Genomic DNA, 23,208 nt, shown 5'->3' on the forward strand with positions numbered 1-23,208 from the left:
CAGGGCAGGGGAGGGAAAAACCCCAAATGTAACTGAGTCACAAACCCAAGGCAAACTGGGCTGAGGTTACTTCGAAGTGTCAAGGTCTCGGGCTAGAAATTAATTTTAGTTTTAGGAAAATAAAGTGATGTTTTGCACATGTGAGTGGGTGGCTTGCGAAGTTCACGCCTGCGATCCTAGTACTGATTCCTCACACTCTCCTAGAAAAAATTACCATCAGCCTTCCTGGTTGGCAAAAGCTGGGTTCATTGCACCTCGGGCCACTCACCCATTGCCTCACCTGCCCTGATCTCACCAGGCTCCTAGTGACCTCCCACAAAGGTTAAGGGAGTCACAGCTGACTCTGCCACTGTAGTTACAGGAGGAGCCCAGCACCAGTCTCAGTGCTGAAGTCGGGAATCCACACTTACATGAAAGGCTCCCCTAATTGTGACCAAGCTCTGTGCTCAGCTAGAGCAAAGGAGAAGTCCTCCTGCTGGGGCTGCAAAGTTGCTAAGCATTGTATGTTCGCAGGCCCTGCCCTGCTGCTTCTGGGAAGAGACCTTTTAAGGATATGCTGAATAAGCATTCCTGGGCTCTGAGCCAGTGTGAAAGGCCAGCGTCCCTACATGACAATCACTGCAATATCTGGTGCCTTTCTGATCCCAGGCTGGGTGCTGAATAGAAAGGCAGCAGCAGCTGGGAAGCAGCCCCCCTGGAGACTGGGCACAGCTGTGCCCCACAGCGTGCATTCCCCAGGGTTCTACCCATTCCTTGATTTATTAGCAGTCAATGCACTGTAAATTTGGGGTGAGGAGTCTGGGTGTGGTGTTGCTACAGACACTTGAGATCTAGGAGGATGTGAGGAGCCTCAGGCACACCCTTAGGAAGGTCCACTCCACCTGCAGCTCCTACCGTGGGGAGATAGGAAGGCTTCAGGGCTACCTAGGAGGGGATGCCCTGAGCCCAGGCTCCCAGCAGAACACCCAAGAGCCAGCGAGACAACTGTCCTCTGGCAGCAGGGAAAGGCCTTCTGGAACTCTGAGGCATAGCCCCAGCAAAAGCTGGGACCATGACTCAATTCCTGGGAGGCCAGGTATGTCCACCTTGGGGTCCTTTGGGCTCAGAACCGGGGCCCTTCCTCCAAAGTCAATCCGTTAGGAGGCCACAGTGAGAGCTTGGTATCTGAACAAAGAAAAGTGATTGCTGTTCCTTTACAAAACTCAGGTTTATCACCGTCCCTTCTTCCCAGCACAAGGTCACATCTGTGCCAACCAAGTTCAACTGGCAGCTGAGGGGCAGGGGAAGACTTTAACCTGGGCAGGATGTGTAGGGGCCAAGAACGCGTGGCTTGCTGAGTCTTGACATCATCTCTGGCCAGAGTCATCCACACTGAGACCCCGAGGGTCTCATGGCATGGTTGCACTTAGACTTCTCTCTTGGTGTGCTACTGCAGTTTTTTAGACACAAGAAATTCCCTGGTTGTCATCGAATTTTTCAAATATGGATTTGGTGCTTCTTCCTCACACAGGTGACATGGTGCCAAACTTTGATCAGAAAAGAGAAGCTGCTCTTTCGCTTCCGGGCAGCTCCCTTCTGGCATCCTCAAACACAGGCATTGGGATTTTCTGGGAGGAGTCTCAGGTGAAACCAGGAGCTCCTCAAAACTTTTCCCTAGGGGACAGTCAGGTGTGACTAAGTAGGTCACGTACTCATTCTTTTCCCCTCCTAAATTGTTTTCCTGACTCGTTTTGGCTTTGTCTGTGGAAATGTCTTGTAGAAAAGTCCCAAAGTTCACCACCAACTTGTCAATAACCAACTTGTCACTGGGGGTGGAACATGGTTTTAAGATCCTGTTTTCTGTGTTCACAGAGTCATCAGACTCCTTCAGGTTTAGCTTAGCCTGGAAAAGAAAAAGGGACTTCCAAGTGGTCATTTAGGAGTCACATATGACATAGCCAAAAGCTCGTTAGGCTTGGGATAGCAAATGCCACCTCTGGAACAGCACCCACCTTCCTCCCAGGCCCAGAAGTGGTGGCCAACCCTCTCCACATGCCCCTCCACAGGAGCTTGGAAGGAGTGGCACATTTCCTGAGAATCAGCGCCCTGGATTTGAATGATTATATACATATATAATTATTTTTTTGAGACAGGGTCTCACTCCCATTGCCCAGGCTGGAGTGCAGTAGCACAATCACCACTCACGGCAGCCTCAACTTCCCAGCCTCAGGTAATTCTCCCACCTCAGCCTCCTGAGTAGTCGGGGCTAAAGACACACACCACCACACCTGGCTAATTTTTATTTTCTGTAGAGAGGGGGTTTTGTCACGTTGCCCAGGCTGGTCTCAAACTCCTGAGCTTAAACAATCCGCCCACCTTGGACTCCCAACGTGCTGAGATTATAGACATGAGCCACTGCCCCCAGCCAATTAAACAGTTTCTTCTAGAGTGTGTGAGGCTATTTTCCACACAATCCTGTGCTCACAAAACCCCAGTTAAGATAGAAGCACCAGCTGGGTGCAGGGACTCATGCCTACAATCCCAGCACTTTGGGAGGCTGAGGTGGATGGATTGCCTGAGATCAGGAGTTTGAGACCAGCCTTGCCAACATAGTGAAACCCCATCTCTGCTAAAAATACAAAAAATCAGCTGGGCGTGGTGGCAGGCGAATGTAATCCCAGCTACTAGGGAGGCTGAGGCAGTAGGATCGCTTTGAACCTGGGAAGTGGAGGTTGCAGCGAGTTGAGATTGCACCACCACACTCCAGCCTGGGCAGCAAGAGCAAAACTCAATCTCAAAAAGAAAAGAAAAGAAAAGAAAAAGATAGATGCACCAAAATTAGAACTCTTAGCGATGGAAAAAGCACAATCATAGAGACAGACTTGTTCAATCTCACCAAAAAATCAGAGGTGGCCTCACGGCAGGGACCATGACTTTGTCATTTGTACTCCTACAGCCTAGCTCAGTGCCTGGCATGCAGTGAGTGATTGGTAAGTGCTGGATCTAGATCTACGGATTATTCAAAAAGCACGTTAGACATCAGACAGCACTGCCTATGAGCCCAGGTACTCTCTAAATGACACTGAATACGCAGGAAAGTAAATGGCGGTATAAATCAGTCCAGTATACCAGACTGATAAGAGGAGGAAATGAAAAGAAAGCCCATTATAACAAAATGTCCATGCTCAAAAAAGCCTTCTGAGTTGGAACAAGGACTAATATTTAAAATTTGTGCATCAAGGAAAAACTGGAAACTGCCTTTCAGTAATAAGGATTTAAAGGTTATATTTGATTGGGCTTGTTTTGACATAAGCAAAAAATTAAACCTTAAAAATTTCCTAACAGTTTTTCACTTAAAAATTTATGAAAACGGAGGGTTTCTAGTTAAGGACTACTCACTAGAAAACCCCAATGCCAGCACTTTGAGAGGTCCAGGCAGGCAGATCACCTGAGGTCAGAAGTTCAAGACCAGCCTGGCCAACATGGTGAAACGCCATCTCTATAAAAATACAAAAAATTAGCCAGGCATGCTGGCAGGTGCCTGAAATCCCAGCTACTCGGGAGGCTGGGATGGAAGAATCACTTGAACCCAGGAGGTGGAGGTTGCAGTGATCCGAGATCATGCCATTATACTCCAGCCTGGGTGACAGAGGGAGACTCCATCTCAAAACAAACACACAAACACCCAATGCCAGTTAATAAAGCCTGACTCTGATGTCCCCAATCTGAGAAAAACAACCTGAGGCAGCCTCAGCCTGCCACACCCATCAACATCCTCTGGTGATCTTCAGGCCGTCTTTAGATTACTGTGCTCTTGGCTGCTTTGTAAATAGCTTCAACTCCTATAGGCAGGCCTCTTCTCTCTCTCTAATTAGCCCATCAGGTCAGGAAGGGTAGGGCCAGCGTCTTTCTTCAGCAGCATCCTTTATAGGACCAGTTCCACCTGGGAATGCACTGGGTCCTCGTGAGCCTAGTGAAGCCCTTTCCTCTTGTCAAAGCACAGGTCAAAGACGTTCCAGGAAGGCTGATTCCACCTGCCCTGCCAGCCATTCCCTGAGACTTTTCAACTCGAGTTCTTTTGATGTGAACCTCGAAAAAAGCTCAGCCTAGCACACTTCCCCATCTCCATTCACCTTGTCTACCTCCCACGACAGTAATTTCCTTAATAAAAACGAGAGTGTTTACCTTGAAATCGTCTCCACGCCAAGTGGCTATACTACTTTCAGCAGGGTTGGGAACGCTGGGCCAACACAGGTGAGCCAATTTGCTAATGAGAGAGAAGATTTTAAGATGGGAAGTGAATCTAAGAAGCATTAGCACTGTATGGCTGAGTCAAAAGAGGGAGGCTTTGCTAAAGGGAATTGTAAGTTTCCCTCCTAAATAAGGGCATGTCCGCCTGATTGATAGAACCTGGGAAAGTGGAGTTGTTTTGTGGTGTGTGCATTGCGGGGTGACATTGCCAGCTATCTATGGGATGTGCTCAGAGGAGACTCTCCCCATACAAAATGTTCCTACCTTCCCCTCTCTCCCATCCCCGCATCTCCATACCTGGTCCCGATGCTGTAAATTGCACCATCACAGTCATTCCTTTGAGGCTTATCCCCCAGGAAGAGCAACATTCTATAAGCCTTATAAGCTACTCACACTTTCCTGTAATGGTTCTCGAAGTGTGGTCCCAGACAGCAGCATCAGCATCACCTGGGAACTTGTTAGAAATGCAAATTTTGGGGCTTTACCCTAGAACCACTCAATCAGAAACTTTTGGGATGAGGCCTGATTCTGAAGCATGCTAAAGATCAGATGATTACTTAAGTGCATAATGTATAAGAATCTATGCTGGTAGCTTGGCTACTACCTACAATTGGTAACTGACACTAGCTTGACCGTAAACTAAGAGCAGCTGCTTGGCAGAGATGATCACAACTGTCTAATTTGGAGCTCAACTAGGGAAGGACCATTAGGGTGACATAAGGCTCACTGCAGAGAGAAAGCATAAGACCCTGAAGACATGCTTTCTTCTCCAAAGTGGCCAGGGCAAGCAGGACAAAGGCCCCTGCTGTCAGACCCCCAACACTGCACCACAAGCAAGCAACGAGCTTGCACCAGCAGACGACTGGCCAGCACTCCAACTCCATGGAGACACTGCTCCCTGCTCTGCCTGAGAGAGAAGCTTGCAAGAAGGCCTGCTGCAGTCAGGGGCCCCCGCTAGATACTGAGAGAAAGGGCCTGCTCTCTAACACCAGTCTCAGATGGTACATGGAGCAGACCAAGCCTGTGATGCAGCTGGCACTCTCCTGGCTTCAAAAAGGCCTAGCCCTGGGCATGGAGCTCTGGGAAGTGACAATGCTGTTGCTTGGTCAGAATTCTGATGAGCCACTGAGTGTGGGCTTTAATAACCTCAATAAATATGTACCAGGTTAATAAATGAATGAACACCCCTTGATGGCAGAGTGCCCTCTCCTACGAAGCATCTATGATGCCTTCCGCCTCTTTTTGTCCCTGATTTTTCGGGCACCCACTGTTGTCTACAGACTTACTTGGGTTTTTTGAGACCATATGCCGCTGTCAGGATGATGAGAAGAAGAAGGCCTCCAGCAATCAGAGTCGTTATAAGGATAATCTCAAAGACACCTTTGAAAAAGAAAGAACAAAATTCAGTAGTAAGCTGAGTTCCTCACGTCCTGGACAAAACTCAGTGGTTAACTTTTTGCTCTAGTAGCGTCAGCAACACAATTTCTTATTAGTTTTATTTCGATTAAATTCAATTTCTTTCCACTAAAAAAAACCCCAGAGTTTTGTGGCTCCCCATCTAGGCATCTTCTCCTGGCAGCATTCATTCCAACAGCGTTCCTTCAGTGAATATTTGTTGAGCATTTCTTAATTTTATTTTTTTGAGATGGGCGTTGCTCTGTCACCAGGCTGGAGTACACTGGCATGATCTTAGCTCACTGAAGCCTCAAACTCCTGGGGCTCAAGCGACCTCCTGTCTCAGCCTCCTAAGTAGCTGGGACTTACAGGTGCAAGACATCGTGGCCAGCTAATTTTTAGATTTTTTTTTTTTTTTTTTTTTTTTTTTTGAGATGGAATCTTGCTCTGTCACCCAGGCTGGAGTGCAGTGGCACATCTTGGCTCACTGCAACCTCCATCTCCTGGGTTCAAGCGATTCTCCTGCCCTAGCCTCCTGGGTAGCTGGGATCACCGGCACCCACCATCAAGCCCGGCTAATTTTTATATTTTTAGTAGAGATGGGGTTTCACCATGTTAGCCAGGCTGGTCTCAAACTCCTGGCCTTGAGTGATCTTCCTGCCTTGGCCTCCAAAAGTGCCGGGATTACAGGCATGAACCACTGCATCCAGAGAGCAACTTTAGCTAAGGTGTCCAAAGAAAGAGTGAAATTCAAGTTGATCTTAATAGTGAGAGGCTCCAGCCATGCAAAACCATGGAGAAAAGCACTCCAGGCAGAAGAAACAGTGGATGCAAAAGCTTTGAAGCAAAAACAAGGTAGGGAAGATAAACAGAGGCAAAAAGAAAGCAGTAGGAAATGAGGTCAGTAAGGGACAGATGATGAATGATCTTGAAAGTTATAGGAAGGAGTTTGGATTTTCTTTACAACACAATAAAAGTCACCGGTGGGTTTTAAACAGAGAATTCAGGGTTTGAAACTCTGGCTGCTGTGTGGAGAATGGATTATAGAGGATCAAAGATAGAAGCAGGGTGATTTATAATCTTTAGACCAGGGTAGGAAATGTCTAGGTCCCAGGGCTGGATCTTGCCTTCATTTAACCCTTGGAGAAAACTCCATGAGCCGATGAACTCTGTGCCCAGTGTTGCAAAAATTCAATATGGCTTTAAAAGATTGTAAACAGCAATATCAAAAAGAGTTCCTAAAAGGCAATGTTAGCCCATCAAAACAGAATGTTTTCTCTGTTAAAAAAAAAAAAAAAAATGTCGTACTCACATTTTCCAGAGTCATAAAGCAATTTTATTCTTGAAAAATGTGATGAATAAGAGGCTTTCAAGAATATTTCAAGCAGACAATTTTTAGCTTGTTCCAGTTATTGCAAAATCTTGGCAGTGTTCCTTCATTTTTAATCTAAAAAGTTATTCATTCTTTAAGAGAGTTGTAGTATGTACTTAAAAATCAAATCTCTATCACTCAAGGACTTGGCAAAATTAACATTTCTGTTTCTCCCATTCTCCTTCCTTCTTTCTGCTTCACCTCCTCATTCCATCTGCCTGCCTCTGAAATATCTTCCTTCACCAGCCATCATATGAAGCTACATTTTATTTTACATTATTTGTTGTCTCTAGCAAATTTTTCTTGTTATTTTTTAAAGTAAAAGCAGGTAAGTTAAACATATCTTTTTGCTCAAAAAAGCCTCCATAAATGACGAGGTTAAGCCCCTCCCTGGGGGGTCAGTGGTCCTGGGTTAACCAAGGTTTTTCCTTGAAGGCCCTGTTGTACAGTGATATGGTCTGACTGTGTCCCCACTCAAATATGATCTGAATTGTAACTCCCATAATTCCCATGTGTTACAGGAGGCACCCAATGGGAGAGAATTGAATAATGGGGTAGTTTCCCCCATACTGTTCTCATGGTAGTGAATAAATCACACAAGATCTGATGGTTTCATAAGGGGAAACCCCTTTCACTTGGTCCTCATTCTCTCCTGCTGCCACCATGTAAGACGTGCCTTTTGCCTTCCAACCATGATTGTGAGGCTTCCCCAGCCATGTGGAACTATGGAACTCTTTTTCTGTATAAATTACCCAGTCTTGGGTATGTGTTTATCAGCAGCGTGAAAACAGACTAATACGTGACTGTGAATGGGGAGGCAGACTGAGACGGGAGCTGGTTTGGTGCTAAGACTCAAATTGGCATTAATTTGACATCTCCTCCTCCAGATGATTTGTGGCTGCCCATGAGGAAGGATCAAAATGACCAGCATTTCCAAATTCAGCTCTCAACTTGCCTGCTCTCTCCCTCCTATCTCCTCATGTATATGCTTTCTAGGAAGGTTGGTGAGACAGAGAGCAGGGTGGCTCTTTCCACGTAGGCACTGCCCTTTCATTTGGCTTTCCCAGCCTTTGGCAGATGTCATTTCTCTCTGACATAAGGTAAACATAGGGAGAGGTACCTAAGGCTTGAAGGAAATACTCACTGAATGACAATGTCTTGAAATTTATGCTGGTCCCGTTGGTTCCCCCAGCACTGGTGCTGGCCATGACCTGAACGGTGTAAGAGGTCTTTCGTTGCAGGGCCTCCAGGCTGTACTGCAAGATGCTGGAGTTGACTGTCTTGGCTAAAGGAGAAATACAGAGGTCAAACACCATGGCCAAGCCGAACTGAAAATTGTGTCCCGGGAGCATCACAATAAGAGGATTGGAACCGTGCTTCCAAGCTCAGCTGTCTCATATTCTGACCCCTGTTCATGTCCTGCTTAAAATTAGTCTATCAAGATGGATCGAGGACCTCAGTATAAGAGCTAGAACTATAAAAACTCTTAGAAGACAGCACAGGATAAATCTTCACAACATTAAACTTCACAATGGTTTCTTAGATATGATGCCAAAAGCACAGGTAGCAAAAGGAAACAGATTAAGCTGGATTTCACTGAAATTCAAAGTTTTTGTGCATCGAAAGATAATATCAAAAGAATGAAAAGACAACTCATAGAACGCGTGAAAATATTTACAAATCGTATATCTGATAAATAACTGATATCTAGAATATATAAAGAACTCATAAACTCAATAACAAAAAGACAAACAACACAATTTAAACATAAGAAAATGAGATTAAAAAGACACGCCTCCAAAGAAGATATGCAAATGGGCAAAAACTACAGGAAAAGATGTCCAACATTATTAGTCAGTAGGGAAATGCAAGCCTATGAGATAACCACTATGTACCCACCAGGACAGCCATAATTTTCTTTTAATGAAAAATAACAAGTGTTGACAAGGATGCAGAGAAATGAAAACCCTCATATATTGCTGGTAAGAATGTAATTCCAGCACTTTGGGAGGCTGAGGTGGGCAGATCACAACGTCAGGTGTTCAAGACCAGCCTGGCCAATATGGTGAAACCCCATCTTTACTAAAAATACAAAAATTAGCCAGGCATGGTGGGGGACGCCTGTAGTCCCAGCTTCTTGGGAGACTGAAGCAGGAGAATTGCTTGAACCCAGGAGGCAGAGGTTGCAGTGAGCTCAGATTGCACCACTGCATTCCAGCCTGAGTGACAGATGAGACTCCATCTCAAAAAAGAAAGAAAAAAAAGAGTGTATACTGGAGCAGTGGCTGTGGAAAACAGTTCGGTGGCTCCTCAGTAAGTTAAACTAGAGTTACCATATGATCCAGCAATTCAATTTCTAGGTATATACCCAAAAGAACAAAAAGCACAAACTCAAAACAGATATTTGTACCTAGCAGCATATGTTCATAGCAGACATCTGTTCATAGTAGCCCTATTCACAGTAGCTTAAAGGTTGAAACAACCTAAATGTTCATCAGCTGATGAATGGATAAGCAAAATGTGGAATATCCACACAATGGAATATTATTCAGCCATAAAAAGGAATAAGTACTAAACCATGCTATAACATGGATGAACTTTGAAAACATGCTACATCAAAGAAGCCAGACACAAAGGTCACATATTTTATGATTCTATTTATATGAAATATCCAGAATAGGCAATCCATAGAGACACAAAACAGTTTGGTGGTTGGCAGGGGCTGTGGGAAGAGAGGAATGGGGAGGGACTAATTAATGGGTGTGGGGCTTCTATTCTGGTGGGAATGGAAGAGCTCTGGAAGTAGCCGTGATGGTTGCACAACATTGTGAATGCTCCTAATGCCACTAAATTGTACACTTTCAAATGTTTAAAATGGAAAAATATTTTACATGTATTTTACCATAAGAAAAAAATTATTTAGCCTAAGCAAGAATCCAAGCCTTGCCCAGTGTTTAAGATGTCAGGAGATCCGGTGGACTGAAGAAAAACCCGATTTGGCAGGGGCTGTAGAAGTCATGGTAACAGGGTCTATTCCCCTCACTCTTTAAGCCAGGCACACCATTCCTGGGAATAATGATCAGGGAGCTCCCGGGAGGTCAATTCAGGCCTCAGCCAGGACAAATTATATCAGTTCCTTCCATTCCCACTGGACTATCCTCTCAGGACTGTCCCTTCACTCTCATTTAACCCACAAAGCCCCAGAAGTTGGGTGTTCTTGTCCCCATTTTCAGAGAGACTTGAAGAAGCTAAGTGACTCATGCCAGATTGCAGGTCACAACGAGGTGGGGGAGTCATGCCTACGACAGGTCTATCCCTAGCATCTGTCTGGGGCTTGGGGTTATTTTCCCACTTGGCTATGGGCGCGCTTACAGAATCCTTTTCCTCCTTCAGCTTGGTAAAAGATGGTGTAGTTGCAGATGATACCCTTTCTCTGTCTCTTGGGAATCTCCTTCCACATGATTGTGACAGTCTTCACGCCAATGTTCTCCACCTTGGTCTCAGGACCTTCTGATGGAACTGGAAGGGACAGGGAGATAAATGATAATCATTGAACCACACCCCAACAGATCGTTCCCCCACAAAGGCTCTGGCCAGTACTCAGACCAAACCACAGTGCTGGAGGCAGGAGGCGTGGGTTGAGTAGGGAACTGACGAATGAACTTGTCTGGGAAAATTGTTTTCTAGAGCCATCTCTCTTAAGCAAGAAGAGAAGTGGCATCAAGGCCACTTGAAAAATTCCTTTCTTACAGATGTCTCACTCTAATTCAGTACCCAGCTTTTCCATTCATATCTGTAAAGTGTAGTTATTGTCAAATAGTTGAAGAATATGCCTCCATAGGCTACCTTTGAGTGGCAGAAGTTATTTTCCAATGTTGAATCTGGAAGACGTGAACTTCCAAAAAGATCAAAGTAAAGTTTGAGCAATTCACCAGTAAAGCCCTTGCTCATTGCTACATAATTAAAAATAATTTAACATCCCTAAGTTAGCATGAACTCTGTAGGCTCCCTGATGCGGTCTTAATTCAATGTTATTGCTGGTAGCAGCTCTATTTGCACTGTTTATTTGTGACTTTGGTCAAGTTATTTCACCTCTCTGAGCTTTAATTTTCAATCTGTGAAATGAGAAGATTGGACTCGATGATCCCTAATGTCTACCCCAGCTTCAGAATTCAGCGGATTCAGAGCATACAGAGTTCACTACAAGACGAAGCGAAATTTGAGCCCTAAGACGGCTGGGAATGAGCTGCAGGCATTTGCAGCCTTTTCCACAGGTTGTACAGGTCCTACCATTTCCTTTTCCCCACAGGGCCTTGTCCATACATACCGCCTTCTTTGGCATAAGCCTGGATGGAATATGGCTCGCCAACCTTGTCGTGCAACATTGGATACACAGAGATGTTATAGCACCAGAAAGGTTTTAATTTATCTGTAAAAAAGAAAGAAAAAAGAAACAAGCATAAGTGCAGAGCGCGGCAGAGTGGAAGGAATACTAGACTAAGAGTTATGGCCAAACACTTATGGAAGATATTCCATTTCTCTACAGCTTCCACCTCTGGGAAATAAATAGGTTAGGGTGAATGGTCTCTCATATCTATTGCTTTTCTCAGATTTTCTAATTAATTCTTATTTTTAATTTTAATTTTTAAATTTAGCCTTTTAGCTTCTTCTTTTTTGGAGGCAGGGAATCCTCAGGTTTGTTCTGTCCAAACACTTTTGCAGCCAGAGGGATCCACAGGACCGCTGAATACGCTGCCTAATTAAGTCCTAGAACTTAGAGCCATCCAGAAGCAAAGAAGTAAGAGATCCAATCCCTCCTCTGTCACTGATTTTATCATATAATTTGGGGCACAGCAGAATAAAACTTAATCCTTCAAGTCAACAATCTATCATCACCCTGTGGATCTCAAACACCACGAATTCTATCTCCTCTACTTGCCTGCATCCCTGCATGTGTATTAATCTTAATATGGATGCTTGAAGCATTAAGAAATGATTGTAGTGACAGGATTAAAAGGGTAAAGCCTCATTAGGGAGGCTGAGGCAGGAGGATCGCTTGAGCCCAGAAATTTGAGGTTACAGTGAGCTATGATCATGCCACTGCACTCCATCCTTGGCAAGCAGGCAAAACCCTGTCTCTAGAAAATAAAAAGTTTTTTAAAAAACTAAAAATAATGAATAAAGCAGACTGGGTGCAGTGGCTCATGCCTGTAATCCCAGCACTTTGGGAGGCCAAGGCGGATGGATCACAAGGTCAGGAGATCGAGACCATCCTGGTCAACATGGTGAAACTCCATCTCTACTAAAACACAGAAAACTAGCTGGGTGTGGTGGCTAGCGCCTGTAGTCCCAGCTACTCAGGAGGCTGAGGCAGGGAAATCCCTTGGACCCGGGAGGTGAAGGTTGCAGTGAGCTGAGATCAGGCCACTGCACTGCAGCCTGGTGACAGAGTGAGACTCCGTCTCAAAAAAAAAAAAAAAAAAAAGAATAAAGCCTCACTCATGTATCTTACATAGGGCAGGGTCTTTCTGAAAAGAAGGCTATTCCTATAACAATCACCTGGGAAAGGGGCCTGGCCCTTAAACAGGCAACCAGAACTCAAGAAAGTATCCTAGGTGTGACAGCTGGGATCCACACTCTGGTGTTACCCATGAGATGACCCAGCTATCCAGGAAGGGCTCTCTGATGGTGGGTGTTAAGACAGTGTTTCCACCTGGAGGCTGGCCAGATACCTGGTCTACTTAACACCCCCAGTTTTCTGTGCCAGCCTTGACTTGGAAATGCCAAGAAGTGTGTCACTTCATTAAGCTTGCACAAGCTTGTCAAATGCTATTAACCACACTAACATCTTTGAAGCCAAAGTTAAGGATTTAAAATGGATGAAAAACCAAACCCCGCACAGAGGGAACCTGTGGGTTGCACCGGGGCTACCTTGATGGATCGTCCAGTTCTTGGCCTGAGACACAGGTTCCCAGGAAAGGGTGGGGGGCTCTGAGTCCATGTCCGGAAACCATTCAACCATCCAAGTGTTCACGTCTAGAGCACAGCTTTGCCACTTCACCACTAGCCGGTCCTCAGCAAGGCAGGCCTGCATGACCTCAATGCACCGAAATGCTGAAAAAAGAGAAAAGGACCACTTCACAGCTACCCACCTCATTCCCCAAATGCAACCACCACACTGGCATCTACTCACTGCCTCAGCTGTAGAACAAGCCCAAAGTTCAGGATCTCCACTGCAGCCTCCCCAGATGGTGCTTTTTACCCGTTATTGCATCCCTTTTCCTTACACAACACCTTTGAGGATTAAGTGGCTTCTTTGTTTTTTTTGAGATGGAGTTTCGCTTTTGTTGCCCAGGCTGGAGTGCAATGGTACGATCTTGGCTCACCGCAACCTCTGCCTCCAGGGTTCCAGCGATTCTCCTGCCTCAGCCTCCTGAGTAGCTGGGATCACAGGCATGTGCCACCACCCCCAGCTAATTTTGTATTTTTAGTAGAGACGGGGTTTCACTATGTTGGTCAGGCTATTATGTGGCTTCTTAATCTTCCTTTACCTACCCCAAATTGACCTATTTCCAGAAAAAGATCTCACTAGAGAGTTGATGACTAAAAAGACTTACCTTCCACAAGTGTCTCTGCAAGTCAAAAGGAAAGGAAACCTGAGACAAAGAATCTCCAAAGGTAGAATTTCAGGCTCTGGGAATTGTGTGGCTAGGAAGCTGGGAGATGGCGACCATAAAATCATACCAGGGAGATGGGTTCACACTTTCACTCTATATTCTGTCTGTACACAAACTGGATATGAATTCCTATCCTTAAGACAGCAAGTATTGCATTTGTACCAGAAAGACAAAGATGCCACAATCCAAAGTACCTAGTAAGAATTAATACATAAGTGGCAATATTTTCTGCGGGACTGGCCAAAAATTTATCTCTGGAAACAGACCAAAAGGATTTATTTAATAGGAAAGTTGAGTGTACGGCTTCTAATAAAACATCTGGAACTTAATCAGAATCTGAGAGATATCTTATTGAAAATGTTTGAACACACAGAAGAGAAAAGAACTCCCAGAGGTGCGGTGAGGCAGAGGTGGAAGGTACAAATTGGGCGGGGCTCAGAAATTCCAGGGTGTGCTCTCCCCTCACCCACTCCTCACCAGCGTAGCACACCTCAGCCTGCAAAACTGGAATCCATGGGAAGTGTTTCTTTTCCTTTTTTTTTTGAAGCAGGTCTTGCCCTGTCGCCCAGGCTTGAGTGCAGTGGCATCATCTTGGCTCTCTGCAACCTCCACCTCCTGGGTTCAAGTAATCCTTGTGCCTCAGCCTCCTGAGTGTCTGGGACTATAGGCACACACTATATACCCAGCTAATTTTTTGTATTTTTAGTAGAGATGGGGTTTCACCATGTTGGCCAGGCTGTTCTCAAACTCCTGACCTCAGGTGATCTGCCTACCTCAGTTGGTCTCCCAAAGTGCTAGGATTACAGGTGTGAGCCACCATACCCAGCCAGGAAGAGTGTTTCAGTGAATGCCAAAGATGATCCTGGATGTGGGCATAAAAGTGTCCTGCAAAAAACCCCAAAAAGCCTTTTGAAGCTGGAACCCTAGGCCACCTGTAGGAATTTGGGGTGGGGACTGGAGTCCTGCACGCTGCTGTTCTGAGGCAACAAGCCCCAGCAGGCTGTGTGTATATTTAGGAGTCTGGTTCTTGTAATCCACAGTTGACAGATCCTTTTCCCAAACAGCGCCCATATCAGACACTCCAGGGGCTAGTCCTAGCAGCAAGGCCAGGTCATCTGTCAACCTGAAAAGGTAACTCTGAGAAGGACAACTGAGACATGGAGAAAATGTGAAGCCACAGAAGGTGCTGGAGCTGGGGCAAGAAGCACAGAGCCTGGAGATCGACCCTGCCTAACCCTAGGGCTCTGACTTTCTCCTCCGACCTTCCCCTGCTCACCACCTGGAAGCATCCCCAGTCAGTTCTGGCTGAAAGTCCCTGCTGGAGCCTTGGAGACCTAATGAGACTCTTCTAGCAGCCAGTGTTGGTGCTCCACTCAGACCCTCTCAGCTTCCTTTTTACTGTGTGTGTGTATTTTGCTTGGCTTGGATGACTATGAGATATCACTTACACTCTAGAGTCCCCTACAAGATCCAGTGGGAACCCTCTTCCCTGGGGTTTTTATCTCCGATTGTGCCTGTTATGGGTTGAATTGTATCCCCCCATTGTATATTCTCAGTGTCACAGAATGAGACATTTGGAAATAGGCCATTGCAGATGTAATTAGTTAAGACAGTGGGCCCTCTATAAGAAAAGAAGAATCTGGGCATGGAAGCAGAGACACACAAGAAGCTAGCCATGTGAAGACTGAAGCAGATACTGGATTTGTGGGAGTTACTGGAGCTGCCACAAGCCAAGGAATACCTGGTGCCACTCCAGGCTGGAAGGGGTAAGGAAGGATTCTCCCCTAGAGACTTTAGGGACCATGGCTAGCCAGCACCTCGATTTGGGACTTCTGGACTCCAGGACCATGAGACAATAATGTTTGAAGCCCCCCAGTCTGCAGTGCTTTCTTTCGGCAGCCCTGAAAGCGCACCTTGGCCTCGGCCTCTGCCCCTTCCTGGCCAGTTTCCACAGCTTCCTTTTCTCATCTCCCTGAAGGTGCTTTTTAAAAAAAAGACTTGCCCACAAATCCTGGCTTGAAGAAGCCAGTGCTGGTGTCTAACCCCACTCCTTCGCACCAACACTGGAGCTCTGAGGAGCAGGGGAGCCAAGTCTAAAGCGCCAGGTGCACTGCAGAGACTAAGGAGACCAAGGGGCGTGGCACTGGCTACAGGAAGCCATGCGTCAACCTTGAAAGGGGAAAGCCTGACCATGCCAAGGGGTGCCAGAAGGGGTGTTTCCAAGTCATCACTCTGCTCAATATAAACAAATCGCCAGGTCCTTCCATCATTCAACAAGAGCTTTCTGAGCAATGACTCCAAACATTGCCAGGTGTGGTAGGAGACAGAGATCCTTCCTTGGAGAAGCGGGAAGGGGTTTTGACCGTGAAAGCCACTGATTTCTTGTGATCTGTATGAAGACATTCACCTGGGGCGCTCATGTGCTGGTGCTGCTTCCCCTTTGCCAACTGTCCCAGCCCATCCTGAGTTCTGCCCCAACTCGGGCCCATCTTCCTCCTCTGGCCTCATGACACAGCAGCCAGGACCATGCCTGCCTCAGACCACGCCGCTGCTGCCTGCTGGCTCAGGTCTCACAAAACCCAGGGCATGCTGAGCAGAAGGAACCTGCTTCTAAGCCCTTATTCCAAAAGGGAAATGTGGGAGCCCCCCAAAGGTCAATAACCAGCTCAGTGTCACGCAGCATCTGTGACCGGAATTCAAGGCACTTTATGAATAGGTTGTGGGATATGGTACGAGTTGGGAATCCTGCAAATCCGAGCTGGAATCATCCCACTCCAGAGACCTCAGGGACATTACTAAGCTTGGCTGAATCCCTTTGCCATCTATAAAATCTCACAGCATCTACATCATGAGTTATGCCAAGGCTGAAATGGGAAAGCCTATGTTCTCTTAGCACAATTCCTGACACATACTAATGGACAATGTATGATAACTATACTTACTTAATGATAGTTATACTTACAGAAATTATCTTATTATTATCTAGTTAGTAGTATTCTCATTCTCCAGTTGCCTCCACTTTATTAAGCAAATTTCTATACAATATTATTTTCTTTTGTTTGTTTGATTTTGGGACAGGGTCTTGCTTTCTTGCCCAGGCTGGAGTGCAGTGGTACAATCTTGGCTCACTGCAACCTCAACCTCCCTGGCTCAAGCGATTCTCCCACCTCAGCCTCTTAAGTAGCTGGGACCACAGGCACATGCCACCATGCCTGGCTAATTTTTATATTATTATTTTTTTTTTTTGCAGAGACAAGGTTTCACCATGTTGCCCTGACTGGTCTCGAACTCTTGAACTCAGCAATCCACCCGCCTTGGCCTTCCAAAGTGCTGGGATTACAGGTGTGAGCCACCATGCACATCCAGGAAATTACTTTCTTATATGTCTGGGACCAGTGTCTGTAAAGTTTCTCTGTAAAGAGCCAGATAGCAAATATTTTAGGTTTTAGGTTTTGTAGGCTAGATTGTCTCTGTCACAACTATTCAACTTAGCCACTATGGCACAAAAGGAGCCATAAACAATATGTGAGCAAGTAGGTGTGGCTGTGTTATTGTGAAACTTCACTTACAATAACCAGTGTCCATCCAGAGTTAACTGCAAGCTTCAGTGTATCAATACCTGCTCTAAGACCATTATAACTGATGATCACACAGATATATCTGACACAAAGCCATAAAAATACTAAGTGAATCTGGCATAACTTTAGTTAAATTGTATTTTATAATATTTTTAAAGTTGGTAATCTGTGTCTAACAGAAATTTGATCAATCAGAAATGTTATTAAGAATGACAATTGGCTGGGCACAGTAGCTCACACCTGTAATCCCAGCACTTTGGGAGGCTGAGGCAGGTGGATCACCTGAGGTCGGGAGTTCGAGGCCAGCCTGACCAACATGGAGAAACCCTGTTTCTACTAAAAATACAAAATTAGCTGGGCATGGTGGCGTGCACCTGTAATCCAAGCTACTGGGGAGGCTGAGGCAGGAGAATTGCTTGAACCCAGGAGGTGGAGGTTGTGGTAAACTGTGAAAGCACCATTGCACACCAGCCTGGTCAACAAGAGCAAAACTGGATCTCAAAAAAAAAAAAAAAAGAATGACAGTAGTAATAATTAGCACCAGACAAAGCATTTTACATACACAGTCTCATTTAATCTTCACCACAGCTCTGTGAAGTAGGTATTATTATATAATAGCTAAATTTTACGAGTAGCTAAGTTTCAGAGAGGTTAGGTGACCTGCCCAAGGTTAATGGTATCTTGTGGAAGTGCAAAGATTTGAACCCAGAGCTGCTGGACTCCAAAGCCTATGCTTTTATACCCTATTCTTTACCTCCTCCCACCCTGGGGTCACCATGGGAAACTGAGGTTACTATTCAACAGCACCTCTATTAACGAAAAACGTGTGCTCCAATCACATGTGCATTTGTCAGGAACCTCAGTGAGGGTGCTGGACAGGCGGGAACTAGGATGTCAGGGAATGAGGACTAAGGGAGTACTATTAAATGCTAACTAAAATATCAAATGTAGCTTAAAACACAAATGTAGGAATATCTAGGAATTATAAAATGAGGGTTTAGGAGAATAGACAGAAGGGGGCACAGGCAGAGAATTCCGGAACTGGTTGTGTAAATGTCTGAACCAGTCTAGGTGTAGGCAAATAGAGACAGGTGGGGAATTGGAGAGAACATTCCTAACTATGATGTGTTTCCACAAATAATTATGCACACCTGCTCTATGCCAACGGCCCTATGCTATTTTAAGTGTTGGAAATTAGGTTTAAAAAAATAGGCAGGAAAAATAGACAAAAATCCCTGTCCTCATGGCACTTACGTCCTATTGAGGAAGAAAAAGGTAGTAAAACAAATAAGATAATTTATAGAATGAGGAATAGTACTAAGTTTGAAAGAGAAAAATAAGGCAGAAAAGAGAAAATCTATTGTCTGCAACTCTTTGAATGAGAAATTTTTAATTTCAAAACAGGATATAAAATATGAGTTTGACTGGGAGCAGTAATATGTTAAAAACTACTTGACCGAAAGTGTAATGCACTATTGATTAGCAAGTATAAACACTAGAATTTTTCCTTAGTAACAATGGAAGGGGAAAAGGAAGAAAACAGGAAAGCAAGCATTAAACCAAGGATGAGGATGTAGTGAATACCCATTTGTAGGGAGAAGAGTTCAAGAGCCGCTTCGGTCATGGAGGACAAATGTGACAAATAGGACAGTTTTATAGGACTCGACCCTGCTTACATTTACTCAGACCAGAACAAATCAAAGCTGCATGCAGAACTTCTGGGTGTATGGCTTTGTATTCTGTAATTTATAAAGTCTCTGATTTTTAACACAGGCTTTGTTCCAAAGGAACCTGACTTCAAGGGGTTCATTAATTACTAGCAAATTTTCATTGCTTCTCCACAACCTAAAAAATCCCCACTCCATTTTCATTTTGACTCAAGAGAAAGAGTCATCCTTGAGAGCACAGGGACTGCTCCCTGGCCAGTGGATGGGAACAGGCACCTAAGGAAGAAGCTGATGCTCTACTTACACTTTTCCTGAATAGCTGGAATCCTCAGGGTGGCCACTGGAGATTTTCCAAGGGAATTATAAGAAATCATAGACACCCAATAGCTCTCGCCTCCCAGATGCAGTTCCAGCGGCTGGTTAGTGGTGTTTATTGTTTCTGTGAGGTTAGTGTTGTTTTCCGGAAAGTACCATATGTTGTAGCCAAGTGTTTTCTCTAGGACTGGGGCTCCTCTTGGCTTCTGAACCCAAAGAAAACAAAATTCATTGCCAATTACAAAGAAAAAGAAAGGCATTGAGACAGTGAGAAGCGGTGGGTGTGAGGGGTATGGAATAAGGTTAACTGTTAGATACTAAACTACGATCAGTTAATCACCCTCCAGGGGTAAATAATACATCCTGGGCTGTGATAATAACTCTTCAAGTGCCAGAAAAGGGATTTAATAAATTTAGTCCAAATCCATGAGGCTAAACTAGGAGAATGCCCAAGCCAATGTAAACAAGTCACGCTTCTTTACTTCCGCCCGCTTGTATCTTTCACTCCATCCCACTCATGTAGAGGAGTAAGGGCTAGAAAGCTGACACATTCCCTCTGAGCCCATCCGAAGTCTGGTTCTGGCCCTGGGTCATCTCCTACCTGGAGTATCCAAGGCTTGGAGAATACTCTATGCCCTAGTCTTTTATTTCCATGCCTCTCCCTCTGAGAAGGGAGCCAGCTTCCCTGGACCAGGCACCCCAACCAGGCATCTTAGCTAGGACTAAAACATTCAGGGCTGCACTACCAGTCCCAAACTCTTGGCGAGATGAGAAGTTTAAGGGAACCCTGGGAACTTTAAGCCAAACTCTTATTTTCAGCCTTGAACTTGGGCCCACTAACCAGATGTTTGCCTAGGAGGGAGCATGCTGAATATTTCCCAAAATTTATAGGGTTTCCCATTTGTTTCCTGTTAGTGATTATGCACACCGATAGAGCAGAATGCTTGAACTAAGTCCAGATGGGACTTTAGCAGGCACCTCATCCCACTGCCTTCCCCGTTCAGGAATTTCCTTTACACTCACCTTGGCATAAAAGGTTAGCTAGAATCCTCCTAATGACCAGGAGCCTTTTATCTCTCAAGACGGCCCATTTCCTTTTTATTTTAATTTAATTTATTTATTTATTCATTTTGAGACAGGGTCTCATTTTGTTGCCCAGGCTGGAATGCAATGGCACGATCTCAGCTCACTGCAATCTCTGCCTCCTGGGTTCCAGCAATTCTCTTGCCTCAGCCTCCCAAGTAGCTGGGACTACAGGTGCACACCACCACGCCCAGCTAATTTTTGTATTTTTAGTACAGAGAGGATTTCACGATGTTGCCAAAGCTGGTCTCGAACTCCTGACCTCAAGTGACTGCCTGCCTTGGCCTCCCAAAGTGCTGGTATTACAGGTATGAGCCACTGCACCTGGCCCCGTTTTCTTTTTTAAATAATAGCTTTATTGAGATACAACTCACATTTCATAAAATTCAGTTTTAATATGAGTTCAACGGCTTTGATTAATAGTATGTTCAGTCATGCAACTATCACCATTATTTAATTTCAGAGCATTTTAGTACATTCGTTTTTAACCACCTCAAATTCTTAAGAAAGCTCTCCCTTCTTGAGGGGGCAGGGGGTGGGGAAAGACCAGCCCCACGAGGCGAGGGGAGGAGGCAGGCACTGAGATCCATCTTCTCTACTTCACAAGCTGCCCTACTTGGCCCTTTGCCACTGCTATGTAGCTAAGACCACAGGTGGCCGTGTACGGTTGTTGGCTTTCCTCCCCCAAAACTGTGTTGGCAGTCATTTGTTTTCATACTTGATGGCTGAGAAAGACAGCACAGCGTCTGGGATTGATTCTCTAAGATGATCTTTGGCTGTTTTCCCATGCAGGGGATCCTCCACTACCCAGGGAGTCCCATAGCCCTGCAGCTGCGGAAGGCGTGGGCGATGGTGCAGGAGCCTCCAGCCCTGAGGCAACTGGAATGTCATTTGGCAAAGCAGGACACTTGCTCATTTTCAACAGGATTTTGAACTTGCCTGGACTTCAGCAAATGTGAGCTAACACGATGAGATTTTCCTGAGAATTCTAGAGGCACATGAAGGAGTTCTGGCATCTCACTCCTCTCCTCCCTTTCTTCTTTCCCGTCTTTCTGCTCTTTCTCCATCTGCCCTTTTCCTTTCCCGTTTGTTCTCTAATCCCCCCATTTTCTACTCCTTCTCCCGATTCCTTCTCTCAGATCCTCTTCCCTCCTCCTCTTCTCTGCATTCTCCTGTTCCTCACTCCCAGGCCTCTGCCCTAGAAAGGACCACGTGGTCCCTCTTCTGTTTTTGTGCCCCAACACACATGTGCCATCTATGTTGCCAGTGATGTGAGGGCACACCAGCAAGCTGAGCCTGGTCAGAGCGCTTCTTAGGCAGTTGGGTGGGGAGGGGTTCCAGGGACTTATGCTGCCTTCTAGCAGAGGCTGGTCCGTGATGTTTCCTCCAGAAGGTCATAGTGCCTCCTGGACTTGCACTTTCTACCTGCCCCAGATGTTAATATTTCAGGCCAAAGAAGAGGGGGTCAGGGTCTGTAAAGCATGATGGGGCCATCTGCAAGATGACCTATAGGCCTTTTTTGAGCTGGCCAACCAGTATGAGATTTGAGGCAACATAAAGCCCTCTAGGGAAGGAAATTCTGGAGGTAAAATTTCAAGAATCACAGTTTTTGGAAGAGTAAGAGACCATGGGCTTTTAAACAGGATAAACAGGCCAGGCATGGTGGCTCATGCTTATAATCCTAATGCTTTGGGAGGCTAAGGTGGATCTCTTAAGCCCAGGAGTTTGAGACCAGCCTGGGCAACATAGCAGGACCCAGTCTCTACCAAAAAAAAAAAAAAATTTTTTTTTTTTTTAATTAGCTTTGTGTAGTCGCACACTTCTGTAGACCCAGCTACTTGGGAAGCTGAGGTGGGAGGATCACTTGAGCCCAGGAGTTAAAGGCTGCAGTGAGCTATGATTTCACTACTGTACTCTAACGTGGAGTACAGTGTTGAAAGTCTCTGGACCTTTCAGCGTTAAGTCTCTGGAACCCCCCTCCCCACCCAACTGTCTAAGAAAAGCTCTGACCAGGCTCAGCTTGCTGGTGTGTCCTTGGGTCATTGGCAACATAGATGGCACATGTGTGTTGTAGTGGGGCACAAAAGCAGAAGAGGGACAACATGGTCCTTTCTAGGGCAGAGGCCTGGGAGTGAGGAACAGGAGAAGGCAGAGAAGAGGAGCCGGGAGGAGGAAGAAAACCCTGTCAAAAAGAAAGAAAGAGAGGCAGGAGGGTAGGGGGAGGAGGAAGAGGAAGACAGAGAGGGAGAGGAGGGGAGAGGAGGGAAGCGGGAAGGGAAGGAAGGAAAGGAAGGGAAGGAAGAGGAAGAAAGAGAGAGAAAAAGAACCCAGAGGGAGGTCACCTTCCATAGCAACTGCACTGGCCTTCTTCCATCCGCCTCAGCTGGTTTCAGGACTCTCCACAGTTCCAGGCCACATGGAGCTGTAAGGAACGAGAATGAGGTACTCAACCCAGAGAGACAGAGAGAAGGGAGTTGCAAAGGAGACAGGGAATGTTAGCTGGGAAGTTGAGAAGGATTTGCTTGAGGGAGCCAGTAGGAATAAGGTGAGGAGTGGAGGGATGGCAGCCTTGCAATGATCAGTGATGTCTTCATTTTATGGTCAAGGAACTGCAATCAACCAAAGATAAAACATAAAACTCCTCTTGAGTCTAATGCTTAATGTAAAATAAAGAAAAAGTATATAGGCCTCATTGTAATATAATTTGTCACCCAAATCTAGATCAAAATGTGACCATCTCATGTCCTCTAGACCTAACATATATATTAAAGCTGGGAATGACACAGATAACTGACAAGGAAATATATGTATATATAACATGTCTACTTCCAAAAAATGGAACTGCATACTTACAATGTTATAAAATATAAGAAAAAATTAAATAACAAAGG

The 23,208-nt window shown here is 45.4% G+C and overlaps 1 protein-coding gene across 2 annotated transcripts in view; it reads right to left on the reverse strand.

The window, feature by feature from the left end:
- Positions 1-1,188: 1,188 nt before the first annotated feature.
- IL31RA (interleukin 31 receptor A) overlaps positions 1,189-23,208 on the reverse strand; it is a 62,702-nt gene continuing 40,682 nt past the window's right edge. Inside the window, exons 7-16 of one of the 2 annotated variants that reach the window (XM_032280625.1) lie at positions 22,660-22,739; positions 19,224-19,440; positions 12,929-13,111; positions 11,325-11,426; positions 10,370-10,516; positions 8,142-8,282; positions 5,517-5,610; positions 4,624-4,684; positions 4,165-4,246; positions 1,639-1,882 (exon numbers count right to left, since the gene is read on the reverse strand). In XM_032280625.1, coding sequence (XP_032136516.1) covers positions 4,202-4,246; positions 4,624-4,684; positions 5,517-5,610; positions 8,142-8,282; positions 10,370-10,516; positions 11,325-11,426; positions 12,929-13,111; positions 19,224-19,440; positions 22,660-22,739 — 1,070 coding nt within the window. In that variant the 3' untranslated portion in view covers positions 1,639-1,882; positions 4,165-4,201. Of the gene's footprint in view, positions 1,883-4,164; positions 4,247-4,623; positions 4,685-5,516; positions 5,611-8,141; positions 8,283-10,369; positions 10,517-11,324; positions 11,427-12,928; positions 13,112-19,223; positions 19,441-22,659; positions 22,740-23,208 lie in introns of both variants that reach the window. The other variant, XM_032280615.1, reaches the window with a different exon arrangement.

Source organism: Sapajus apella, unplaced genomic scaffold, assembly GCF_009761245.1.
Source record: "Sapajus apella isolate SASKATOON/1434 unplaced genomic scaffold, GSC_monkey_1.0 scaffold1, whole genome shotgun sequence".
In the NCBI taxonomy this organism is placed as follows: domain Eukaryota; kingdom Metazoa; phylum Chordata; class Mammalia; order Primates; family Cebidae; genus Sapajus; species Sapajus apella.